Raw genomic sequence first — 16,808 nt, forward strand, 5'->3', positions numbered from 1 at the left:
GGGGAGCCCGGCGCGCGCCGCGAGCCCCGTGAGCGGTCACGTGCCGCACGATCCGGGCGCAAAGAACCCGGGCGCGGGCGCGCGGCTGGAGCTGGGCGGCACGGAGGGGCGGGGCCGCCACCTCGTGGAGCGATGCCCCGCCGCCTGGCGCTCCTCCGCGATCCTGGCGCTGCGGTCCGCGCGAGCGTCTCTCCCGCGGGCGTGCGAGCCAGGTGACCTCGGCTTCATCGACGTGGGGCGAGCGGACGGGAAGCTGCGGTCGTGGTCCTCGTTCCGGGAGCGCCGGGAGCCCGGGTGACCGCCTAGGTCAGTTTCCGAGGCCGCTACCCGTGCGGGCGGGCTCCGCTCCGCGCGGTGCTCGGGGGAGGTCCGCGGGCGCCCGGCGGGGGGTGCGTGCGGGCCTCCGGCCCGTCTCTGAGGATGGTCAGGGTCGTGGCGCGGCGATGCTGGGCTGCGAGGCAGCTCGGCTTCCTGGCGGCCTCCGGCTGCTTCAGCACCGCGAGGAAGTTAGTTGTTACAAGTAGCAAGATGTTGGCGTGTGTTTGCGCTTCCACTCGCGGTGCTAGGACCTCGTGCTGGTGCCACACGTGTTACCTACCGAGTCATCAGCTGCGTGCGTCCTCGGTCCTGGGATGTGTGCATCGTAGTTTTTAGTTTCCCATTAACGAGAGGATTGACTCACAGTGGAAGTCACGAGCTGTTCATGTGACCATCCTTTCAGTGCGCAGCGTGGTTAATGGGACAAACACGAAAGACTCACAGGGATTAGGAAACAATATGAAAGATTGCAGCTGTACAGTAGAAAGGAGGCATATACCCGGTGGCCCTGTTGATTGGCAGAGTTGTCCTGATTTTGTTAAAATCCGTTTTTAGTTGCCAACACCGTCGCTTTCTGCAGACTGTATTGTGAAGTTTAACTGTTGGCGTTGTGATACTAAGTTAACTTAATCAAGGCTGCTTGAATGTTGCATATTTAGCTATAAGGCCTTTGTGAATAGTTGGTAATATAATGAAATCAGCTTTGAAATCAGTGGTGGGTTTTCCCCGAAAACTTCAGCCTTAGTATTGTAGTTGGTGCATTCTGGATATAGAGTTCAGAATATCCTCACCTCTTCAGCCAGCATTTGGGAAATTCTTTGTTGATTTGTTTGGAGGCCCAGCAATGTGTGCGTTCTAATCATGATACAATACAATTTTTGCAGCCATTGTGGTAGGTATAATTTCTTAATCCTCCAGCTGAAAATTTAAAGATCTCAGTATTAATTACAGAATAGTTACAAAATCCACCTTCTTTTCATCTCCCAGTTCTACCCTATGGACTCGATCTACAATTTATGGGGAAAATGAGAGACAGCTGTCAGTAATATTACTTTTTAAAAGTTAGCTATCATGTTTGTCTTTTCTCCCAGGCAGAGCAACTTTCCCACAACATTGAGCAACTGACGTTAAAAGTAGGCGTTAACTGCCGCAAGTTGAGTTGCTTTATCTGAAGCAGTAGTTGTATCCCACTCAGTATATGGTTTGCCAAGATCAGATGACACTTATGTCTCATTGTTCATCAGCAGAAATTGGTGGTGGTGGCTAATCCTTGACTCTGGAGGCAGCTGTCTTGTAGGTATTATTCCAGTAGTATTTACACCTGTAATTCAGAGTAGGTAGATGTTAATTCTGTAAAAATATTGCTCCCCACTCTCCCCCTAAAACAAAGGGAAATAATCAGTTTAAAGCCAACAATAAAGAATACAGCCAGCTTCTTTTGAGCGATAACATGGTGCAGTGTCTATTAAATAAATTTAAAAGTTTCTTCTTGTGTCTTTATTTTATTTAGAAATACATCTATAGTAGATTTTTTTGTTGTTGTTAAACCTCACCTGAGGATATTTTTTCCATTGCTTTTCAGAGAGAGTAGAAAGGAGGAGGGGGCGGGGAGAGAGAGGGAGAGAATCCTCAATGTGAGAGAGGCACATGAACTGGTTGCCTCCTGCACAAGCCTGAAGCGGAGGCAGGGAATAAACCTGAACCCAAGCTATGTGCTCTTGACTCGAAATCGAACCCGTGACCCTTAGGTGTGCAGGCTGATGCTCTGACCATTGAGCACACTGGCCAGGGCTATAGTAGATTTTTAATTTGGAACTCTTGTGGCAATTTCTTACCTCGTGACATTAATAGAAGGTGAGTTTTGTATATTATATGTATTCACTGAGAAGTGGTCAGTAGAAAGTAGAAATCAGCTTAACTAATAACACCTGGAGGAGATAGGCTGCGGTAGCAAGTGCATGTGAGAAATTTGAAATGGTTGGGAACCTTGTCAGTTTTTTCAAGCCTGATGGTAATAAGAACTTGATTGATGACTAGTAAATTCTTTCCAGTTCTAGAAAGAGGCCAGCGGTTAGCAGTGTAGACACCAGCTTATATCAGCTCACCAGAATTCATTAATGAGGTGTCAAAGATACTCTTATGCATTCTATTCTGTACATTATATGTTGATGATCATAATGCCATAAATTATAGGATGTTCTTGATTCCTAGAAATGTTGGATTTTTCCTTACTTACCTGACCTCACCCACTAATAAAGTGGGAAAGTATAAGAAATAGTTTTAATACTTTCAGTAAGAGATTATACTAGGCCACTTACTGTATCTGAGTTCTTGGATTTGTCAGCTGACAAATAGGAAATTACCATATAGTGAAAGCACTCCTTAACTACATTTTCCTATCACATGACAGTGGAAAGTAACCACATGTTTTTACTTTGTTGTTTAAAGTTTTCCTTTAAAGAGAAACTTCTGGATAGAGGATGTATAACTGGTCAGTATTCTACATTAGTTCGGAAAACAATTTTAAATGTGAAATCAAAATGGGAAACATTTGAATACATTTTGTCTAAAACTTAAGGAATGTTATCATTAAAAGGTAACATTCAACTTTCTTGTTAGTATTTTTAGTATCTAAAACTGGATTTATCTAATTTGTGGACTTCTCCGCCCTTTGCTTTTACGGATCCAGCCTGTTTTGAAATGGTAGCTAATAGCTTTCAGAATTCAGGTTGAAATTCAAATCAGGAGTGCATCTAAGGGTTAGTTCTTGGTTGTTGAAGCTGATAAAACATATAGCAACTTAAGGTTGAAAGTTTCATAAAGCAAAGCCATGAAGCTTATTTAATTTTCACCAATTTTGATAAACATTAAAATTTTCAACTGAAAAAAGGTAAAAGATAAATATCCAGCAAGTAGGATTGTTTTTTTATTACATCTATGGCATCCAAGTCACTGTGGGTACATACTGAATATGAATAAGAGAAGGTAATGTGAATGTCAAATATAAACATTTTACATTGACTTCAATGGTCTACAAACTGTAGCATGGAAGATTATAATTAGTCAGTTGGAGATGATGCTCTTTATCTGGGCAGAAAGTCTCATGGAGGAAGCTAGAGTATAAGTTTTACTGAATTAAAAATGAAATGATTTTTAATTTACTTTTTTATTTTTAAAAGAAAGAATGAGTGTTTCCTAAAATAGACTTTATAATTTGCTGTGGTTTTCCTTAAATTGCCATGTTTTGGATATCTCATTTTAGTTGGTAAATAAAGCTTCTTAAAATGACATTAAGTCATAATTCAGAGTCAATTTCCTCAATGCTCACACATGAACAATTGTTAGGGTCAGTGACATTTAATTTTAGAGACTGATTTGAATTTTATGAAATATATAGCATCGCTGTTATTTCACCCCCTGATTAAGAGTTCTAGATTTTGGTTGTGGCTTTATTGGCATACAGTACTCAACAAGTAACTTTACCTTTGTACTTCTCAGGTTATTTTAACCTCTAAAATCAATATTAAATATGAATCCGTCTACTATTGTAGAATTTCTAAAGCAAAAATGCAGTAAGTTGTTTGTATTATCACAAATGTCATAGTGTTATATGTGTGTGTGTGTACACATAGGTATACACACACACACACACACACACACCCCTATTAGAGAACTTAACGATTGTTTGCTAGGAGCCAATATGATTGAAAGCAAAATTTATTTTCTTGCTGTTTTTACATAGTTACTTTAATTTTTAATATTTTCCTCATATTAACAGAATATAATAATGGGGGAAAAACCCACACCATTGAGCAGCTGGCTGCTTTGGAATGTAGTGCTAAGCATATTATAGATTTTAAAAAATGTTTTAAAGATTTAACTTGTAAAATATATGTATTTGTTTATAAACGCATTTAATTTTAGTCACTATTCAAATTCCCAGTATACACTGTGTTTCAAACGTTATTTGAATGTAACACCAAGCATAAAATCAGTTTCTGAGAATTTAAAAAATAATCACAACATATTGTTGTAAGTTTTTGAATAATTAGGCTCCCTCCCTTTGGCTTTGTTAATAGTACAAAGCTATTTGGCAGTTGTAAGCCATATTTCTGATGCTTCCTGACATTTTCTTATTTTGGTAAAATACACATGACATCAAATTACTTTTTCAACCGTTTTTAAGTGCACTATTCAGTGGCATTAAGCACATTAACGCACATGTTAATACAAGATAGTTAACAGTCAGCAATGAACATAATTACAATGAGGGGATTTGTGGTTCCTGTAGAGTGGTGCCTGTGCTTTGAGGGGTCCTGAACAAGGAAATTTCTTGGACATTCCAAAGGTATGTCATCTTAGATACAAAGAGACAATAGGCTTAGTTAAGGTAAAGATTGACTTTTGTTAGGGAATTACTGCCTTAGGACATTTCTACCTGCCATGAACTGCTTTTGGTAAAAACATTTTAATTTTAGACCATTTTATGTGGTTACTTTAGGTCTCCAAGTTTGTAAGGCTACCATGCAGGCCTTCCCTGAGCTTGTCAGGCTTAGTATGTGGCCCCTTTTTGTCCACAGAGGGAAAAGGGCATGGACGTGCCATTCTCTCTGCCAACATATGCAGGCCTGAATACTTACAATATCTGCTAGTATCTAAAACCTTATTTCTTTTTTTAAAAATATATCTTTATTGATTTCAGAGAGAGGAAAGGAGAGGGAGAGAGAGAGATAGAAACATCAATGATGAGAGAGTCATTGATCAAGCCCGCAACCCGGGCATGTGCCCTGACCAGGAATCGAACCCTGATCGCCTGGATCCCAGGTCATCGCTCAACCGCTGAGCCATGCCCGGCTGGGCTAAAACCTTATTTCTTAGGTGGGTATCTAGGTAGCCCGCATGAGCTGGGAAGGTGTCCAGTGTGACAGCCACAAGAAGCTGCAATTTGCCTGTCACTACCAGGTCAACGTCATGGATAGGTTCTGTGACTTCAAATGAAATGACATAGGCATGCTCTCTATCTGGGGAAGACGGGTGGGGTCAGACTGGACCTTGGTTCAGCAACAGCAGTACTTGAGTTCTGGCTAGGAAAGAATTCAGAGCCAGGACTCAAAATATAAGAGAACATTTATTTAGAAAGTCACAGAGGTAGAAAAAATGAATGGTAGAAGAAATGGGCCCAGGAAACAAGTCGTAAAGGCGAAAGAAGGGCCCTTAGAACTTGGGAGTGAGGAAGGTAATGGTAACATGGGGGCGGTGGGTGGGTGGGGTGGGGTGTGAGAAGGGAAGCTTGGTGTGTTCCTAGAGAGGTGGAGCCAGGGCTGGGGTTGTTAGTCATTGGAGCTGGTCCTGAGGAGAAGTCATGGTGTCACTTGTCTGGTTTTGCTGCTTTTCTGGGCCTGGAGCTGAAATGCAGATGAGGCCTAGATGTTATTTTTTAGGGAAGAAAAGCCAGGGGGTCTAAACCTCATGACCAGTGAAATGAAAGATCAGGGGTTCCAAAGAAATAAACTAGGGGAGGAAAGGTTACCCTGGGGGAAAGGTCCTTGTTTCCCCAGTTTTGCCCCATTGCTAGGTACCTGAGGCTTTCTGCCCTGGTGAGTTTCTGTGCCTGGCCCATTGTCCTTGCTCTGCTCATGTTTAACTGCCTGTTACACACATACAGGGAATCTTTAGTAATGACGTTTCTTTAATGAAGAAAGAAACTATGATGAATGTTTTTATGCCTTGATTCAGAACATTTTCTTATTAATTTCTTTGTAGCATAGCTGAAAGGAACATAAATATCATTTTATTCTACTGGTATCATTTTAGGATGTTTACTTGGTTTTTAAATTACAGGTATTTTTGGAGTTGTGTTGTTTTGATGGTGTTTGAGGCACTGGGAAATTATTCTGTTATAAAAATGTATTTTTACTGTTTTCTGCTTCAAAAAGATGATTTGTTTATGGAACTATGTTTTAAATTCATATATGATTTTATAAACTTGTTTCTAAGGAGAAAAGGGAAAAGTGTCAGTCTTCCCCCCCTTCCTAAAGTAATTGAAGTTGATAAAGGAAAAGCATTAAAAATGCCTGTTTGCATATTTGCAATTTACCCTCAAGATATTGCTTGTTTGAATAAGTCCCAAGTTTTACAGTTAGCAAACCTTTATAGAGTTGGCTCAGTTCTGCAGGTAGACTAACTACTTGGATAAGGTGTTAAATTGCTTTGAAAAGGAGAGAATATCCAAATTGCTTCAAGAAGATTTTGTAATCAAACAGGTGCCTGTGTTAAATGGATACATATGGGATTTAGGCATAGAGCAACAGGAGTTTTATTTTTCTGTCTTGGCGAAGTTTAACTGGCCTTCTTCCCCTCTTATTTTTAAAATAAAACAATCTGTATTTTATTTATCTATTACCCCCACCCCCATCCTGTCTTACGCTGAGTCTGCTCTTCTGTTAAGGTACCTAAGAATCTGGTTCTTTTCTTAGGAAAATGGCAGCCACTGTGGGCTTTTCATCCACCTCTGGGACCTTGTCCCATCCCTCCCTCATCCATCCTTTTTCCTGTATTTCAAGCATTTCCTCTCCCCTGGCTCTTGCTCCACAGCTATAAGCATGCCCAGGTACCTAATTTCCAAAACTGAAGCGATCACCAGCTCTTCAGAACCAAGGTGCTTTAAAGGAACCTGGTCTACTCTCTCCCTGCTACTCATTTTCACTCCCCAGTTTACCCAAATCTTTTTTTCTCTCTCATCTCCACTGAAAAAATTCTTGAGTACATCAGTGGCTTCCTACTTGCCAAATTGATTGGCATTTGTAGGTCTTATTCTTGCCCTCTCTTAGGTATTTCACAGCCATCGGACGCCCTCGAAACACTCTTGGTTTCACCACTACTGCCCACTTCTGTTCCCTCTTTCTACACTTAGTCCTTTCTGCCAGATCTTACTCACTGGCCTCCTTCCCCTTAAATGTTAATCTTCTCCCAGGAAGGGGTTTTTACCCCTATGGCCTGACCAATCATTAATATACTGATAACTCTCACCTTTTGGTTTCTAGCCCAGGACAGCTTTCTTCTGCTCCGGCTGGTGTTAGCTAAATGCTTATGGGATAGCTCCCTCTCCGTTTCCCACGGAAACCTCAAACTTACCCAGCCCAAATGGAATCACTTTTTCGTGTAGGATTGTTTTCTAACAGGCGTCCAGGTTAGAAACCTTGTTGACCCTGGTGGTCTTGGTGAGCTCCTCATGCTTCAGTTTCCCTTTCTCTGTGATTCTGTACCTAAGGGAACGAGCTAAGGACGCCCTTTCTCTACACAGCACTGTCCCTTGTATATTACTGTACTTGGCACATGTTGGTATGATTGTTGTTTGCATGTTTGCCCTGTTTCTGGGTGGGGGCAGAGACTGTACCGTGCATCATTGTACCTCCGGTACCTATAGCAGACCATGTCATTGGTGGGTACTCAAGAAACATTTGTTTTTTATTAATTTTAGAGTGAGAGAGGAAGAGGGAGAGAGAGAGAGACATTGAAACGCTGATTTGTTGTTCCACTTATTTACGCATTCATTGATTGATTCTTATATATTCCCTGACTAGGGATTGAACCCGCAACCTTGGCATATTGGGATGACACTCTAGCCAACTGAGAGCTACCTGGCCAGGGCAGAAACGCTTGTTGAATAAATTTAAATCCCAATCCCAGCATTCATGAGCAACTGTTGTGTTGTGGCTAATATATTATAATGGAGTATTTAAGTTAGATGGTAGATTTTTAACCTTTTTTTTTTTTCTTTTTTTCTTTCTGTGAACCCAATGTGGTGAGAACCCAAGGATGATAATATTAAAAAAACTTCTAGTATTCCTGAAGATACTTTAAGGAATGGGATTAGCACAAAGCCCAGACAAACCAAGAATGGGTAAAAGCTAGGCTAGGCATTGCATGGAATTATATTTCTCTGTTTGCAACGTCCCATGTCCCTTAAAACAGTCCTAGAAAATATGCAGCTGGGGGTACAGTAAAGCTAAAAGCAGGGCCAGTGTTCAGAGTGTCCATTATTATTATTATTATTTCTTTCTGTGAACCCAATGTGGTGAGAACCCAAGCATAATATTATTTAAAAAAGCTTCTAGTATGTATTATGAAATTTTAAAAATATTGTCAAATAGTTCTCTCTCCCTGTAACATACGCATTTACATTTATAGGAGCAGTTTATTAGAATACACTACACATTTCTTGCCCATGCAAGCATTGTGTTTAATCTTATTTTTTTGGTAATCTGATAGGTAAAAATATATCATTTGTGTTTGATTTTTTTTTTGGTATTTATTTGATTATTAGTAAGAATGAATTTGTATTTCTTTTGGGAATTGCTAATCATAACATTTTTTTTTTAATCCTTACCTGAGTATATATTTTTCTCATTGCTTTTCGGAGAGAGTGGAAGGGGGCGGGGAGAGAGAGAGAGAGAAACATCGATGTGAGAGAGACACATTGGTTGGTTGCCTCCTGCACCCACCCGGACCAGGGCTGGGGACTGAGCCTTCAACCGAGGTACTTGCCCTTGGCTGGAATTGAACCTAAGACCCTTCAGTTAGTGGGCTGATGCTCTAACCATTGAGCAAAACCGGCTACGGTGCTATTCATAACATTTTGACATAAATGCTCTATATTTCTTTGTATTCCTCTATATTTGTTCTGGAGTTTGTAAGAAAATATGAAACAGAAAAAATTTATTTGTAATAGCCACTTCAAGGTCCATTTACTTTTTCTATTCAGAATGTTTTCTTGCAAAGGTTTGAATGTGTTAGTTTACATTTCAGTCTTTAGTATTTTTACTTGAATGACTGTATTTTTACTTTATGTCTAGTTATTGTTGTAATAAAAACTATTTGCAAGATACCTGTATTTGACAGAATGCTTTTATAGACATAATCTTATAACAGGTCATGAAATTGGTTGTGTTTTGCACATGAGGAAACAGGCTTTGAAAGATTGAGAAACATGCCCAAATGTCTAATGCACTTCTTCAATAATAATACAGGGGGCAAGCTGTCAGGAACAAGTTCTGGCCCTGCAACTGATTTATTTAATTAGTTGTGTCTAGCTGCAAAATAAAGATGATTCTTTTCCCTTTTTTTTTTAAATCCTCACCTGAGGTTATGTTCCCCCTGGTTTTAGAGAAGAATGGAGAAGGAGAGAGAGACATTGATGTGAGAGAGAAACATCGATCAGTTGCCTCCTGCATGCACCCCAACTGGGGATCAAACCCACAACCTGGGTATGTGCGCTGACTGGGAATCAAACCCGAGACTTTTTGGTGTATGGGACGACACTCCAACCAACTGAGCCATAACGGCCAGGGGTCTTTTCCCGTTTGGTATTAGTAGGTAGTATCTGAAAGCTAATTATGTTCTTAGATCAAAGCAATTTTGTTGTTTTTTTAATGTAGAAATGAATACAGAAGCAGAACAACAGCTTCTCCATCATGCCAGAAATGGCAATGCTGAGGAAGTAAGAAAGCTACTGGAAACCATGGAAAAGAGTGAAGTAATTGCTGATATTAATTGCAAAGGTAAGCTCTGAGTGAATTTGATTCCTTTCTCTTTTACTACTTATGTACCCTCTCTTATCTACTATCTCGTTTATTTAGCACTATTTTTTTACCTTGCTTGCAATAAATTTCCGTTTCTTAACCTAGAAAGAACCTTAATACGAGTGGTAAAATGTCTCTCCTCATTCTCTCTAAGTCAGAGAAATTGAGATCCAGTCTTAAAATTATCATGGATCATAAACTTTATAAACTACAAGGGTGACCCAGGGCCCACAAGATGCATGCTATGACAATTTGTTCTTCTCAAAGACATTGTAGTTGAACTAGCAGTTTCGAGTGTTTATGTGTGCCCAGAGAGTCATGTGGAGTAACTGGGAGATGATGTTGGTCAGTGTCCCTTCCCTCACTGAGACTAGCCCAGTAGAGTAATAAATCAGACTAGTCTACATCACACATATGTACCAGAATATGCAAGTGTAGGGTGTCGTGGGACCTCACAGGAGAGGTATGTAATTGGAATTTGAAGGATTAGTTTCTTGAAGGAAGTGAAACAGCATGTGTCAAGGTCCTGAGGTGAGAGGCAGCCTAGATGGCAAGGGCCTGCAGGCAGGGGAGGGGGTGAGGGATAAGGCTAGGTGGGTACCAGCCAAATAATAGCGTGCCCTGTGTAGCAAGGTTGTACATATTTTACTCTCAGGTATGCAGACAAATAGAATTCATTTTTCAAGTCGCTCTGATATTTCAACAAGCGCCTTCTCGGTCCAGGGGTATGGAGGACTGAACGCTAGTCTTTGGGTACATCAGTCTTAGTAGCTTTTCTAGTTAGTGCTTGGTCTTCTGGAGCCTCTCACCTCTCTTTTCTCCCCAGTCTACCCTGAGGTTGCATTTAAATGTAAAGGTGAGCATTGCTGTGTGTTTGTACAGCCTTTGGTTCCTTAGTGACCCTTGTCTTCCTAGTGCTCCATAAGTATTTGTAGCTAAAGTAGAACTTTGGGACAAAGCCAAACTGAGGTCTCTCAGTTTATCATACAATACAGGCGGTGCTCCTTGGCTGTCTCAGGAGACTCACCTTGGCTCTTGTTGGCTTTATGTCACCCTGAGCCTCTGTCATGTCTTTTATTTGGCACATGGCTGAAGCCTGCTGATTCAGCTCAGCCTCACAGGAGTGTGGCTGAGGGTGGCTTTGTGGGAATTTGGCGACACATGGGATCTAAGAGTAGCTATGGCTAGCCAAAATTTGACCTTCCCTCTGCTTGTACTACAGAGTTCACTTTGCTGTGGCCCCCGGGCAGGTGGGTACTGGTATAGGTGGTCGGTTCTGGGGGTCTTTTCCTAGCACCTCAGATGCCACTTGCCTGTACTCTGTGTTCCCCCAGTTTATCTCACTCTCTGGGCTTATGATCAGGGGCCACGTGTCTCATCTTATATCTTCGTCTCCTACAGTCCTCTGTCCCACATGGATATTTTATTCTGCTGTGTCACATTCTCATCTTGTCCTCAAGCAACAAATCTCCTGGCCTCACTCCCAGTGGGGAAGAATTATTATCTTTGCAGCACAGAAGAAACTATGATCTGGTTGTCCAGAAAGTGTAGCCTGAGATGGTTCTTGGTATGCTAAAAGAATTCTAAAAATCCTCCCATTCTTCAGGAAAGACTGGTTCTTAATCTTTACCTTTTCGAATGGTAAAACATTCCTGATTTGATAATCCTCAGTGACCCTTTACTTACTACCTTTCCATTTGCTACCTATGGTTGCCTCAGCTAATTAGTGGAACTTCCTCTACTTGGAAATGTAAAACTGAGAAGCAAATGTTAAAAATTCTTTGAAATTTCACCCTCATTCTACCTGTCCCAGTCAGACTTTGTCTTAAGGGCAGTTTGATATGTGTTAATGTAGAGGAATGAAGTAATCAGGTGATAAGCCGTTCACCCAATAGAAGTAAATGCAGGGGTGGTGGGACTGGACGTGAGTAGTGTTTCACTGTGGGAATCACTTTTCCTGGCATTTCTTGTTGTTTCTTATTTCTGTTTTATTTGTTTTTCCAAACCCTGAGAAATGGATAACATGGTAAAATGTACTATAATTCCTTTTTTTTTTTTTAAAGATTTTTCAAAATTAATTTTAGAGAGAAAGGAAGGGAGAGGGAGAGAAACATCGATGTGAGAGTGAAACATCGATCAGCTGCCTCCTGCATGCCCCTCACTGGGCGTGGAGCCCCACAACCCAGACATATTCCTTGACCAGGAATTGAACCAGCAACCTTTTGGTGCCCGGGAGGATGTCCAACCAACTGAGCCACACCAGGCAGGGCAACAGTAAGAAAATTTAAAGCACCTGCTTAGATGGCCAACTCTTTTCAAATCCTTTTAGAGCTGAATGTTTAGTTATTCTCCCCCTCCCCCCCCCATCTTTTAGAAGTTCCTGCATATCAACCAAATAATGTATTCCATTGACCCTGAGGATTTTGGAATCCTATCTATTAAAGGGAGTACGGGCTTGAAGTGGACTTTAAATAAAGGTTTTCCGTAGTGGCTAAGTTATTTAAATTATTCTGGCTAAGCAGGTCCGTTTCATTAAAAAGACATAGAAGAGGAACCAAAATGTTTGTACATATATAAGCTATAATTCCCAAGGAAGGAACTTTCAGAGTGTGAAGCCTCATGTTAAAGACAAAAACCCCTGAGAGCTGTCATGGCTGAATTAAAAGATAAAAAAGAGAGTAATCTAAAGCCCCAGGTAGTTGGATTGCCGAGTGCACACTGACACATGCATTTCTGAATGGCAGGGATTCAAAAGCCAGTGCTCTCAAGATGAGAGAAAAACTAGTTTTTTATTACATGCACATTAATGGCTTTCATTAAACCTTGGGTCTCTTGGAAAGACCAAACTAATACCTAAGGGGGATGTGCAATCTAACTCATTCCATGACCAATTTATCCTGTCACAGGAATCTTCTTTTTTTAAGATGGTGACTGTCTTAATGGCTTTTAAATGCTTGACCTGTGCTCACCAATTTGCCGCTTGGGCTTCCAAGATACTCCTTGCAATAGTTTTTAACTCACATGCGTGTAACCCACAGTAGAGTTTGTTTAAATAAATGCTGGTCCGATGATATTTGCAGGCTTGTCGGTTTGTGGGGACTGGCTCGGAGAACAGGTTTGTAGGGTTCATGCCTGCGTCCCCCCCTATGAAATTTCTTTCTTATGACAACTATACAATAAACAGTGACAAGGAAAGGAAAAATCATTCCAGGGAGATCCAAGATGGCAGTGGACTGAGTGGAAGCTATGCTGACACTCCCCCGGGACCAATCTGGATTTACAACTAAAACATAGAAAAACCATCCTGAAAACCAACTGAAGATAAGCTGGAGAGCACCCTCATAACCAAGGAGGAAAAGTGGCGACTGCATAGAGACTAGTAGGAATTGCGGGCACAAGAGGGCTGGCCGGGCTCCCACAGGCAGCAGCTGAAGTTCCAGAGGGGGCTGGGCTACCCAGCCCAAAGCACCAGAACTGAGAAAGGTGCCCACATAACATCTGGCTGTGAAAAGCAGCTGGGTTTCTGTCTTCCAGGGAGAGGCGGCTGGAACTTCAGGCACCCTCTTAAAGAGCCAATGCACAACGTTTCGTGTGCAGCCACTCACCTTGGGCTCTGGCAGGGGGCGAGTAGACTGGAACCGTGTGGGGAGAGTCTGGGGTTGTGGGCTCTGGAGAGTGAGATCAGAGGGTACCCATCTGGATTCCTGTGCCAAGTCATTCCTCTAAACCATGGAGGACATCTTTCTCTGGCAGACAACTTTTGGCTTTTGCCTGAGGGGGGAAGCAATTGCCCCACCCTGCTGGAAAACCTCTCACCCTGCTCAGAGGACTTTCTACCGCCTGAGGCTTGTTAAGAGAATCAGATTAATCAACCTGCAGGCAGAGGCAGACCTCACAGTGCTTTGAGTCTTTGTCTGATCTGCTTCAGGACCCGGCCTTGGAAAAGCAGACTTTGGTGTGCACCTTGGTCCTGTCCAAATGCACCCAGCCCCAGCAGAGGAGACCTCAAGCTGAGGGTTGTTGATAGCTCCAAACAGGGTACTCAGGGCCAGTCACAAACTGCATCTGACATTGGTCATACCAGAGACCCTCCAAAAAGACTGAGAGTCCTAGCAGACCTACCTAATACTTAGAAACAAACCCAAAAAGGCAGCCAAAATGAGGAGACCAAAAAACAAGCCCCAAATGAAAGAACAAGAGAAGTCTCCAGAAAAAGAGCTAAATGAAATAGAGATAAGCAATCTATCAGATATAGAGTTAGGAATACTGATTGTAAGGATGCTCAAAGGCATGAAAAAAGATCTGGAAACTATGAAGGAAATTAAGAATAACATAACAGAAATAAAGAATACATTGGAAGGAGTAAACAGCAGATTAGAAGAAGTTGGAGATCAGATCAGTGAATTAGAACACAGGGTAGGAAAAAACAATTAAAAAACAGGAGGACAGTCTAAGGGAGCTGTGGGACAACGTGAAACCTAACAATATTCGGGTTATTGGAGTGCTAGAGGAGGTCGAAAGTAAGCAAGGGTTAGAGAACCTGTTTGATGAAATAATGGCAGAAAACTTCCCTAACCTCATCAAAGAAAAGGTCACACAAGTTTGGGAGGCACAGAGAGTCCCAAGCAAAAAATCCAAAGAGGCCTTTGCCCAGACACATGATCATTAAAATGCCAAGAATTCAAGACAAAGAGAGAATCTTAAAGGAAGCGAGAGAAAAGCAATTTGTTACCTACAAAGGAGCTCCCATAAGGCTGTCATCTGACTTCTCATCAGAAACTCTAAAGGCCAGGAGGGAATGGCATGAAGTATTCAAGGTGATGCAAAACAAGGATCTGAAACCAAGACTACTCTATCCAGCAAGATCATCATTCAAGATAGATGGTGAAATAAAGAGCTTCCCAGACAAAAAAAGGCTAAAGGACATTATCACTACAAAACCAGAATTACAGGAAATGTTAATGGGACTGCTATAATTAGAAGTAGAAATAGAGAGAATGAGAAACATAGGCATACAGAAATAAAATGGCAGTAGATAAGTATCTTTCAATAATAGCCTTAAATATAAGTGGATTAAACGCTCTAATAAGACATAGGGTGGCTGAATGGATAAGAAAACATGACTCAAATATATGCTGTCTACAAGAGACCCACCTCAGAACAAAAACACACAGAATGAGAGTGAAGGGATGGAAAAAATTTTCCATGGAAATGAAAAAAAAGCTGGGGTAGCAGTATTCGTATTGGACAAAATAGACTTCAAAATGAAGACCATAACAAGAGACAAGAAAAGTCATTACATAATACTAAAGGGATCAATCCAACAAGAGGATATAACTCTGATAAACATATATGCACCCAATATAGAAGCACCTAAGTTTATAAAAAATACTTCTAGAGGACTTTAAGGGAGGGATTGACACCCCCCTGACTTCACTGGATAGATCTTCCAGACAAAAATCAATAAGGAAACATTGACCCACTAAATCAGATGTGAGAGAACAAAAAGTAGAAAATGAAAAAGTGAAAAAGGACTCAAAACGATGACAAAGACCAAGAGAAAATACAGAAGATATGAAATGAGTGAATTTATGGTGCCACGAATCCACAGAGTTTTGTTATTTTTTTCTGCTACCGCTTAACAACCTGGGTGTGGTTATAGAAAAATTGCGCTGGTGTATTTATCAGGCTTTAGGATTTTTCTGGGTTGCCGTGACAAAGAGAGTAAAGCAAGGGTATTGCAGATACTGCCAAAGTGAGGAATCAGGAAATATATGCTGGATTCATTGAAGGAAGTGAAGATGTGGGTATTTACATACAGAAAAGTAATTAAGCACTGAAGGGCTGATGAAGTTGACAGACATCTGAGTGCGTACCTATGTGACAAGCTGGAAAGTGGGGAGTTTGGGGGAAAGTGGGCTTTTCCTGTTCATGAATTCAGAGGTCATGATGACATTCAGGCTCGGAGTGGGTATCCGACAGATGTGAGGCGCAGCTTGTGAGAGATGCGGGAAGCTGAAAAACAGGCTCCAGGATGCTGAATAGTAGTAGACACCCCTAGGATGGTGGCAGGATTTGCGGGAGGGGAGAGAGTATGTTGCTCAGTTAGTTGGTGAGGGGCTGGTAGAGGGCAGCAGAGACGGCGTTTGAGGGAGCTGTAGCCATGGCTTGTTGGCAGAAGTCACAAAGGCAGAGCTGTAATGGGAGTGAAGTCATTGACCCAAGAGGCATTGGGTTTTGAGGGGGGATGCATGACTTCTGTCCTGTGAGCAGCAGTGGGTGTGCAAATGGAGGGGAGGCTCCACCTGGGGAAAAGGAGAATCACTGTCAGCACGAGCTAGGTTTCAGTTGAGAGAAGGTAGAAGTGTTCCATAAAATGGACTGAGGCTCTAGGATTTATTGCCTGTGGTTCCAGAGGGCACACATTTGCGAGACAGCAGATGTGGGAATTTGGGTGAGTGGGAAATGATCACAGGGACAGTTGGTGGTAGCAATCCCTCAGGGTGATGGTAGGGGCCTGTTCTGGGTACACTGAGGTTGGAGGCTGAGGTGACACAGCACCCAAAATCCAGAAGCTGAGGGCAGGCATTAAAGCTCCAACTCCTTCTGAGGAGTGCTCCCTGGGACTTGACTTTGGGATTTGATAGGCTGTATTGTCTCCAGCCTGGTTTGGAATTCTGGGAAGCTTTTGGAGCTATCTCAACTCTAAGCTATAGTGCCCCCTCACCCTCGCCTTTTCTTTTCTAAATTGAATTCGTTTCCATTCTAAATTGAATTTGCAGCACTGTATTGTTTTATACCTCTTCTCAGCTCTACTGCTAGGATCTCACATTTCATTGCCTTTAATTTTGGTTCTTGTTATCTAGTTGGGCTCTGGTAACCCAATATCCTCATTACCTGAGATTTTAT

At 41.7% G+C, this 16,808-nt stretch overlaps 1 protein-coding gene across 2 annotated transcripts in view; it reads left to right on the top strand.

Annotated features, from left to right (window-relative positions):
* The window catches only part of OSBPL1A (oxysterol binding protein like 1A), a 164,131-nt gene continuing 147,323 nt past the window's right edge, over positions 1-16,808 (top strand). For both annotated transcript variants that reach the window (XM_081148382.1, XM_081148383.1), the window contains exons 1-2: positions 1-306; positions 9,756-9,878. In XM_081148382.1, the coding sequence (XP_081004508.1) occupies positions 9,758-9,878 (121 nt within the window). In that variant the 5' untranslated portion in view covers positions 1-306; positions 9,756-9,757. The remainder of the gene's footprint in view (positions 307-9,755; positions 9,879-16,808) is intronic.

The sequence above is a fragment of the Miniopterus schreibersii genome (assembly GCF_964146895.1).
Source record: "Miniopterus schreibersii genome assembly, chromosome: 10".
NCBI lineage: Eukaryota > Metazoa > Chordata > Mammalia > Chiroptera > Miniopteridae > Miniopterus > Miniopterus schreibersii.